Consider the following 10,793-nt stretch of genomic DNA (forward strand, 5'->3'; position numbering starts at 1 on the left):
AATAAAACATCAGGAAGGGAATGTTAAAAACAAAAAACAAAAAACTTTCAAAATTGCACCCTCAAAAATAAAATACTTAGGGGCTTCCCTGGTGGTGCAGTGGTTGAGAGTCCGCCTGCCGATGCAGGGGACACGGGTTCATGCCCCAGTCCGGGAGGATCCCACATGCCGCAGGGCGGCTAGGCCTGTGAGCCATGGCCACTGAGCCTGCGCGTTCAGAGCCTGTGCTCCGCTATGGGAGAGGCCACAACAGTGAGAGAGGCCCACGTACCGCGAAAAAATAAAAAATAAAATGCTTAGGAATAAACCTGCCCAAGGAGGTGAAAGACTTGAGAACTCTAAAACATTAATAAAGGAAACTGAAGATGATTCAAAGAAATGGAAAGATATCCCATGCACTTGGATTGGAAGAATATTGTTAAAATGGAACAAAATAATGCCATTTGCAGCAACATGGATGCAACTAGAGATTATCATACTAAGTGAAGCAAGTCAGAAAGAGAAAGACAAATACCATATGATATCACTTATATGTGGAATCTAAAATATGACAAATAATCCTATCTATGAAACAGAAACAGATTCAGGGACAAAGAGAACAGACTTGTGGTTGCCAAGGGGGAGGGCGTTGGGAGAAGGATGGAGCGGGAGGTTGGGGTGAGCAGGTGTAAGCTATTATATGTGGAATGGATAAACAACAACGTCCTACTGTATAGAACAGAGAACTATATGCAGTATACTATGATAAACCATAATGGGAAAGAATATTTAAATAAGAATATATATATGCATAACTGAATTTCTGTTGTATAGCAAAGTGATTAACACAATATTGTAAATCAACTATACTTCAATTAAAAAAATTTATTTTTAAATTTAAAAAACAGCAGAAGCATAGTGAAAGGGGGAAAAGGTCAAAATTAATATTGACCCTCCCCCCACCTCCCCACCCAGGAGTAAAAGGAAGTTTATGAAACAGTTTAAAAGTAATGTCACTATTACATAAAATAAAATGCTGACTTCTTTTTTAGGTACATGGCCCCTGAAGTTCTAGATGATTCCATAAATATGAAACACTTTGAATCCTTCAAACGTGCTGACATCTATGCAATGGGACTAGTATTCTGGGAAATAGCTCGACGATGTTCCATTGGTGGTAAATCTCTCTCCCCTCCCCCAACATTTTGTCATGAACAAGTGGTTCAAGAATTGCCTTTTTTATTGAATGAAATTGTTTACCCAGTGATCACTGAGAGTGCCAGAAAAAATGAAAGAGATAAATGACATGACATGCTTTATCCTAGTGTATAGTTTTATCCTAATACACAGCTTTATTCCAGTGTAGTCTTTTTCTATTTCCACTTGAATTTTGGGAAGCAACAGAAACCAACCCCTTGTTATGTTGCAATATAGATATTTAGAATGGATGACTACTTGAGAGGCCTCCCAGGAAGCTATTTCTAGCATGTACCTGAGTCAGACTGATTTTTTCCCCCTGAGATTATGGTTATTTTCTCAATCTTGAGAGCTGGAAATTACATATACAGAATACATATACTGCGTTGCATTACTTTTTTAAAGTAAGTTTGTGTTAGACTGAGCACTTTCAATGTTTACTTGAGAAATAGTCTCTTATCCTTGAGGACCAGGCTCACCAGACTAGTGCCTCAGGGTTTTGAGGCAGTGAGGGGTGGAGTAGCAAATAGGACAGGTTATTGACAGATGCAAGTAGAGGAAGGGACTTGCACCTCAGGCTTGCCTTGTAAGATTCACACCTTAGTGATAGAGTGTGTGTATCCCCGTACCAACTGAGAGGCTGTGCACTTGTAGAATAAAAGGTTTCATTTCTTGCACATTAGGGTTCTGGGAGAAAATCTCGTCATCACAGCTCATAGTTAACCATCATTAAAATAGCCTTTGCTGATCCCATGGCAATACTTAGTTTCAAGGTGTGGGCTCAGTACTGACTCAAGGAGGTGGGTTGTTGATGGAGATGTGGATGAGAGACTGCAGTTTGTAAGCTGTGTTCCATTTACCTGATTTAGTAATGGGACACTGTAACAGGACTGTCAGCTGTTCTTTTTCTGTCTGGTCAAAGAATGCTCTGACATTATCTGAGTAAATCCTTCAAAATAGATTTTTTTTTCTCTACCAATGTAGGAATTCATGAAGATTACCAGCTGCCTTATTATGATCTTGTACCTTCTGATCCATCAGTTGAAGAAATGAGAAAAGTTGTTTGTGAACAGAAGTTAAGGCCAAATATTCCAAACAGATGGCAGAGCTGTGAAGTGAGTATTTATTTTGGATACTACACAGTTCTCTAAACTGCTTCTGGTTAGTAAGTGGAAATTTGCTACTTTAAGGAAAACAGACATTAAGAATCCCCATTCCTTTATTTTTCATGGCTGTTAAACCAGTGAGTAAAAGTAGAATAATTTGTTTTTTATGTTCAATTTTAAGTATATTGAAAGGGCTGTGGAACGTTTTCAGTGGCCATTAGTGTATCAGAACAGTGTTTAGATCTGCCAATGAAACAAGCCTCCTACATTTTTAATTAAAGCTTCCCTTCAATCAGGGCAGCCCAGAATAGTGGGATGAGTGCTGGATGGAATTAGGAGGCCTGTATTCTAGATCAGCCTGGCTACCATTTCAGAGTCTGACTTTGGGCAAACCACTTCTGTTTTCTGGACCTTAATACGCCTTTTTGTAAAATGAGGGATTTGGATGATTATGAAGATGGTTCAGATGATTTTACATTTTATTCATCTCACTGCCCATATGACTATTCACCAGGAATTTGGGGAAAGTGCTTTACAGCAGTGCCTGAGCTTTTCAATCCCAGCTCTTACAAAAAGTTTTAGAAATATTTTTGTAGTTGTACCTTTAAAGAATTCATAAGAAAAATTTTATTTAATCTGTCCTTAATTGCTAGCTGTTACTATTATAATACTATTATAATATTGGTGAAACAAAGCACTTCCCTCCAGATTTGATGTTTTGTAGTTTAGGAAGAATAAAAAGCTGGTTACTTAAGTAGTTGATTTTACATCTTAAAATAATGTAGGCCTTAGTAGACACCTTTGACATCAAGAGAGTTCCTTGGCTACCTCCAACCAAATCAAGTATCCAGGCCCAGATAAAATATATTGTGTGCTCACAGAATCTGCATGTTTTAACGAATGGAATTGGGCTAGATCTTGTCTTGTAAAAATTTGATCTTGATACTACAAAGCAGTTACAAATTGGAATTACTCATGTACTCATTCAGTGATTAGAGCAGATTAGTATTAAACAGATGGCTTTTTAAGCATGAAGGAGAGTTAGCAGTTAACATTAAAAATGCACATGCAATTTGCACTTACTCTCACAGCATGCTGAATTAATGCCATCACTGGCATTTTTGTTTTTTTCTCCATTTGGCTAGTTTTCTATGTACTTATCACTAACTCAATCTTTCACTTTTCTAGGGTTTTACAAATCTCTCAATAGCTGAAACACATCAAGAATTTGAAACTGATAGGATACCTACAGAAGTATCTTCAGAACCGTCTGACTTTTTCCAGTCTGGACTGGTTGTTGTCTAGGCCAGCTTTCATCTTGGGATATCCCTCACCTTTCACCCGTGATTCCCTTTGCCTCTTTTATGGTGAATCCTCCTTCCTGGATCCCACATCTTCCTGTTTCTTGGTTTGCTCATTTTCCCCCTCTCTCAGCTCTCTGCTCAGATGTTACCTTGTCAGTGAGACATTACCTCTCAACCTATTTAAAATAGCACCTTCCTTCCCTGGCATATTTTATCTCCTTCTCTAAACGATGTTTCTCCTTAACACTTACCATTGACAGTCCATGTATTTTGCTTATTTATTAATTATATGCTTTAGCCTTCTAGAATATCAGCTTTATGAGAGCAGAAATTTTGTCTGTTAGTTCACTGCTGTTAGTTCCCTAACACCTAGGATGGTTATCTAGTAGACTATAGGCACTCAGTTTGTTGGATGAATTCATGTATGGGCTGGGCCCTTGGTCATTTTTATCTGGAAACAAATGTTCATTTCTAGGGAATTTTCCTCAAGTATTTCCTTGATGTGTTCCTTTCCATTTTCCTCTGTTCTTTTTGTTCAACTCTGGTTATGAATGTAGATGTCCTGAACAGGCATTCTAATTTTCTTATCTTTTCCCTCCTATTATCCATCTCTTTGGGGGTTTTTTTCTCAACTTTCTGGGAGATGTATCAGCTTTTATCTTTTGAGTTTTTTATTATTATTATTCAGGTTTATCTTCTAGTTCTGTAAAGTTTTTCTAAAACCAAACAAAACCCAAAAAATTATCGATAAGTCCAATATCAGTGTTTTCTTTTATCTCTTTGAGGATATTAATGATAGATTGTTGATACTGTCTTCTTTCTATACACCTTCTGTTTTCTCCAAGGTGCTTTTTTCTGTTTTTGTCAACTTCTGCATTTCATATTACTTTCCTCAAATGTTTGATCAAGCTCATACTCTTCATGTATAAAAGGGGCACTGAAAGCTGTTGGGAAGCTTTGTGCACACGAATGGAGCTTATCATCATCAACTGTGATGTGAGCGTGATGTAACTGGGTTGCTTCCTTGGGGAACCACTGATGTCAGTCTCTTCAGGCTTTTCCTCTTGGGCGAAAGACTCTTCCAGTCTCTTACCTGGAGGATTATGTAAAGTCAGTGGCCGTGTTTTCGGAAGAAAGTTTATGGTCTTAGCGTTCAGTGTGTTGTCAGTGTGGAACTTCGCCATGTTCCGCAAGACAGAAATCTCAGTTCTACTCTCTCAGGTGCGAACCTCTCGACTTCTGCTGGGGTGGGGGTAGGGCAGTCACCCAGCTGTGTGAGGTTGGGCGGGGGGCGGGGGGGCAGCTATCTGGGGTTCTAGCTCCTTTGGCGGATCCTATTTTCAGCCTGAACTCCACCCCAGGGGTACTTGATGCAGTTAATTCCTCACTTCTGGGGGGGCATTTCATGGTGAGTCAGGTTCCTTCTTTGCCTTGAACAACTCTGCTTTAGTATTCAGCCTTTTCAGTCTACAAAGTAAATCACCCCTTGTCCATCTGCTTTCCAGCTCCTGGCACCAGTACCCTGTTGATGGGTATTTAGGTCATTTCTACTCACTTGCTATTACAAGTAATGCTGAAACAGAAATACTTGTATATATGTTATTTTAAAAGAAAATTTACAGGTAAAGATTATTATCCAAATCAGTGAAAAGTGGTGCATGCGTTAATGATCTTTCTTGTCTTTTCTTGTAGGCCTTGAGAGTGATGGCTAAAATTATGAGAGAATGTTGGTATGCCAATGGAGCAGCTAGGCTTACAGCTCTGCGGATTAAGAAAACATTATCACAGCTCAGTCAGCAGGAAGGCATCAAAATGTAAATTCTGCGGCTTTGCCTGAACTCTACTTTTTCTTCAGATCTGCTCCTGGGTTTTAATTTGGGAGGTCAGTTGTTCTACCTCACTGAGAGGGAACAGAAGGATATTGCTTCCTTTTGCAACAATGTAATAAGGTCAATTAAAAACGTCCCAGGATTTCTTTGGACCCAGGAAACAGCCATGTGGGGTCCTTTCTGTGCACTATGAACCATTCTTTCCCAGGACAGTTAACAAAATGTTGTGTGGTCTACCTTTATTTTTTATTAACACAAAACGTTTTTTTAAATGATTGCTGGTCTTAACTTTAGGTAACTCTGCTGTGCTGAAGATCATCTTTAAGGGTAAAGGAGCTGAATTGCTGAGTTATATGAAACATTTCTTATTTTTAAAGAAAGTGATTTACTCCTGGTTAGTACATTCTCAGAGGATTCTGAACCACTAAAGAGTTTCCTTGATGCAGACTTTGAATGTACTGTTCTATAATTTTCAGGATCTTAAAACTAACACTTATAAAACTCTTATCTTGAGTCTAAAAATGACCTCATATAGTAGTGAGGAACATAATTTATGCAATTGTATTTTGTATATTATTATTGTTCTTTCACATATTCAGAACATTACATGCCTTCAAAATGGGATTGTACTATACCAGTAAGTGCCACCTCTGTGTCTTTCTAATGGAAATGAGTAGAACTGCTTAAAGTCTGTCTCTGTGTGTTAAAACGTGTAGTGTTTTAATTCAAAAGTTTATTTACCTGGATAACCCAGACTTTTTCTGTTTTGTTTTTTGGAAGAGTTTTTCTGGTATGTCATTTGGTATTCCATTTTGAAAATGCCTTTTTCCTACCAAAATGTGCTTAAACCACTAAAGAAATGAAGTGGCATTAATTGGTAAATTGTTATCATGGTCATGTTTGAATATTCTCATGTCACGCTTTTGCATTTTAATTGTGTTGTCTAAGTATACTTTAAAAGAATCAAGTGGCACTCTAGATGCTTATAGTACTTTAATAATTTAAAATCTGTAGCATACAGACTAATTTTTCTAAAGGGAAAGTTTGTCTAGCTGCTTGTGAAAAGTTGTGTGGCATTCTGTAAGCCATTTTTTTTCTTTATCTGATCAAAGACAGTGTTATTTTTTTAAGAAATGAGCTACGTTTAAAATTAGAATATGGTTAATGTTAAATGATAGGCCTTTTTCTTGGAAGGTAAAGGTAGTTAATAATGTGGATAACAGTGTGTGAGAGAGTCACATTTGTTGTGTAGGAGTCAATGTTCTGTGGATTTTCAGTCTTTGTACCTAAGGTTAGAGTTAGTGTGGTTTTGAGGTCTCACTACACTTTAAGGAAGGCAGCTTTTAATTCAGTCTTTCCTTCTCTGTGCAGATACTGCAAATGCCTAATTCACATGGTTATGGAATGAATTCGGTGCACCCTTGATATTTGGGAAAGTGGTAGCTAAGGAATATTCTGAGGAGAGTTTCTCCATTTACAGATGTTTTTGGTCAAATTAAATGTTTAAGGCAAATTTGTCATGGTCTTCTCACATTAAGTTGAAACTAGCTTATAATAACTGGTTTTACTTCCAGTGTTAGAAAGTCTGCAAGATTTTTACAGTTTTCGAAGTCCTCTTTATCACTGTGATCTTAATCTGGGGGTGGGGGTGGGGAACCTATCATAGCTGTGAGGCAAGACGTTCACCTTATAGTGCTATCAATTTCCTGATGAAAGGGTCAGAATAACCTGTACAGTATTTTGGTAAGAGATAGTGGCCACTTATGCTGACTGAGCTGCATTCTGTTAATGTCTTATCTTTTATACATAGAACAAATCTGAAAGACTATTTGGTCTTAAAGCCAAAGTAATTTCAGAATGAATGACATATTACATAGGAATTTAGTGTCAATTTTATGTGTTTAAAAACGTCATGAGGAAAATATGTTTAGAGGTTAATATTTTGAGTCCAAATTTGAGGGGTTTTTGTAGTTACCATGATTTCATCAAAGCAAATGAGTGAGTTTGAGAGGTTTGTTTTTTGTAATTGTGTTATATTTCCTGTTTATTAATCTCTAGCTCTGTGATCAGGTACTTTAAAAAATTTTTTTGGCCATTTACAAGCCTACCAGATCTGCTTTATGAAATCCAGGGGACCAATGCATGTTAATCACTAAAGCTATTTTTATATAATTTTAAGAACATACCAAAAGTTCTTCTCTGATTTAAAGTTGTGATACATGATTTCTCACTTTCATATAAGGTAATCAACTTTTGCTGAAGATATTCTTCATTAAGTCAAAAAATAAGTTACAATTTTACTGTTCTTGCCTAAATGGATAAAATGTACTTTTGATGAATCAGGGAATTTTTTAAAAGTTGGAATTTAGTTCTAAATTGGGTTTACATGTTACTCTAGATAATTCCATTTTCTTGGCTAATGATGGTTTGATAACCCCAATTGGCTAGTATTGAAAATGAAAGTAACTTAAAAGATTTATAGATCATGATTACTGTGGCTATAACTGCAGAAAAATTTGAGAATGAATTTTATTATTTAAAAACACAAACCTTTGTTTATACTGCCTATCTTCAGATGCTCACTTTCCAAGTTTCAGCTTGGCTAAAATATACCTTCAGGCAAATTATCTGTCCACGTCCACTTTGTTAGTGTCCCCAGAGGAACGGGGATGGGGGTCGGGTATGACCTAGTGGGGTGTAGACATTCCTGGTCCTTTCTTAATATCTCAGCTCTCTCTCTCCCAAACTGCCTTCCTGCTGGTCCCTGACTCAGATTGGGATGGCAGCAAGGTGGTAGCTGTGGCAATGAAGCAGTAGCCAGTTGTATCTTCCATAGGACAGGGTAAGGTCCAAAGAGCTGAGCCTCTAGTTATGCTGTAATGATAGTGCTCAGGAAGTGCCTCGAGTCAGGATACAGTGCCATGGTCATCAGAAATTCCAAATTTCAGTTCTTAAAAACTTTCATTGGTCACTTGGCCATTTTGCAGCTCATACATGGATTACCTTTTTTTTCCTCCTCTACATTAAAGAACTGTCACATACAGAATATTTTGTAAAACAAGATGGCAAAGTGCTAATTAAAATGCACAGCAAAATTAGTATTCCATTAGACATGTCATATCAAGAGTTTATTTTTACGCCTGCACTGAAAGAGTGGTTGTAAGTAAACTGTTTCTTGACCATGGCAGTGTTCTGGCTCCAGATGGTAGAGAGTCCAAATACTGGTTCTGTCACAGCTTGGCAGAAATTGCCAATTCAGATGTTTTTGAGAGTCTAAAGAATAGCTCATGACATGTACTACAGCTTCTTGAGTGTTTTGTAATGCTGGGATGCCCATGGGCCCTCTCTCTAGAAATGCTGGACTTCTAGGACATTCTGAGGATTGTCAGTACATTTAAACTTTTCAACCCTATTATGCAGTCTTATTTGTAATTGTAAACTTTAAAAAATGTGGTTAATAACATTCAACCAGTTTCTTAAAGCTTAAAAAGAACTTCAGTGAATGTTTTCATTTTTAAATGAATTTTGTGAATTGAATATCATGAACCATGTTTTGATATCCCTTTTTCACATTGTGCCAATGGAATGGGGTGTTTGGTATTTCTTTATATGTCAAGGAGATGCTTCAAAATGTCAATTGCTTTAAACTTAAATTACCTCTTGAGAGACCAAGGTACATTTACCTCATTGTATATATGATGTTTAATATTTGTCAGAGCATTCTCCAGGTTTGCAGTTTTATTTCTATAAAGTATGAGTATTATGTTGCTAAATTACTCAAATGGTACTGTATTGTTTATATTTGTACCCCAAATAACATCTATACTTTGATTTCTATATTTTATTGTATTTGTGCAAAATCCTTTTGGCTTTATCACTGTAATCTCTGGCCTATAAGATGTGTACAGAAAATGTCCATATAAATTTTCATTTAAGTTGGATGATTTTGAGAATCCTCTAAAGAGGAGAGAAAATACAAAAACTGCAGTTCCCCATAAGTTTTTTTAAACTGTATATTGTATTTGTAGTAATATTCTGAATGAACTGTAAATAGGAAGTAGAGGAATAATGCTTATGTCAAGTCCTAACACTACAGTAGAAAAATGGAAGCAATGCAAATAAATTACTTTTTTTCCCAAGTGCTAGTGGCATAATTTAAAATAAAGTGTGTATATTGGAGTGAGCCATGCTGTTATGAAATGCAGTTGCTGTAAATAGAGACTAGAATCTTTGGATGACTACCTGGTACAGGTTACAGTATCAGAACATGTTTGAGAAGTCCCCACAGGTGCACACAGGTGCATCTGTGTGTGTGGAGGCTTCTTTCCACATGCTTGGAGGTTATTGATCTGTCAGTGGACAGGATGGGACATGTCTACATGTGAACTGCTTTGCCTCTGGCTCAGCAGATTTTGCTAAGTTTGTGTTAAAGTGGTGTTTAAGTTTTTCAATGATTTTCAAAGGAAATTTAGAGTATTTTCATCTTCTAAGTTTTACCTTATTTTTCCTTCTTTTCCTAATTTAAGGATTTGTGAGAAATAATTTGTAGAAATAAGTTTTGTTTGTTCTGTTTTTTGTTTTTTTAAGTAGATTTGAACAGTCTCCTGGGAGTGAGAACTTGGCTGATAAAAGAACTAAGGAAGTAGTGGTAGAGAGGGGAGATGTCATCCCCAAGCCCTCGATGGACTCTGGGAGAGGTTTTGCAGATGAGATTGTTCTTGCATTAAAGACTAGTCACTTCAATTCAGAGACTGGATTTAGGGATTTTTTTTTTTTTCTTCATAATAAAGACGTATCACTAGGAGGTAGAGCTTTTGTTGGAAGTTAGAAGAAAGTAAGATTATTTTTAAAACATTACATAGATTCAGAGAAAGCAGAACTAGCTTTATCTCTTTATCACCTCTTCTGCCCCTGGGGTTTCGTAATTTGGAGAAAGTGATTTTACATATATGGCCTGCAACTCTGCTTTTTTTGTTTCATAATTGAGGATTTAGAAAACAGTGGGGCTATTCCAAAAAAGTGAGTAGAAAATCTGATGTTACAAAAGCTAGGGCTCAGCCATGTATGACTTCTACGAGTTAGAAAATATTCAGTTAAATAATATTAAATCATTGTGGAAATAAAGGATTCTTAGTGTGAGTTGAAGAGAAATGGAAAAAAGAAGAAACTTAAGATGACTATTTTCTTTCCTAGTATGAAAGAATAGAATTATAAAGGGATATTGGCAACTTAAAGTATTTCAAAGAAGGGAAAGGGACCCTAGACTGTTGAGAATTACAGGATTTGGATACAACTAAACCAGCTTTCAAAAATGAAAACCAAAAAAAGAAAAAAAGTGGCAAAGTAAGACTAAAATGATTTGTTCTCTGTAGATCTAC

General features: G+C 36.7%; 1 protein-coding gene across 5 annotated transcripts in view; it reads left to right on the forward strand.

Annotated features, from left to right (window-relative positions):
* The window catches only part of TGFBR1 (transforming growth factor beta receptor 1), a 67,338-nt gene extending 57,784 nt beyond the window's left edge, over window positions 1–9,554 (forward strand). For all 5 annotated transcript variants that reach the window (XM_033431193.2, XM_049711145.1, XM_012533621.3 and 2 more), the window contains 3 exons: window positions 1,032–1,156; window positions 2,161–2,291; window positions 5,279–9,554. In XM_033431193.2, coding sequence (XP_033287084.1) covers window positions 1,032–1,156; window positions 2,161–2,291; window positions 5,279–5,404 — 382 coding nt within the window. In that variant the 3' untranslated portion in view covers window positions 5,405–9,554. The remainder of the gene's footprint in view (window positions 1–1,031; window positions 1,157–2,160; window positions 2,292–5,278) is intronic.
* Window positions 9,555–10,793: the final 1,239 nt, after the last annotated feature.

This window comes from Orcinus orca, chromosome 6, assembly GCF_937001465.1.
Source record: "Orcinus orca chromosome 6, mOrcOrc1.1, whole genome shotgun sequence".
NCBI lineage: Eukaryota > Metazoa > Chordata > Mammalia > Artiodactyla > Delphinidae > Orcinus > Orcinus orca.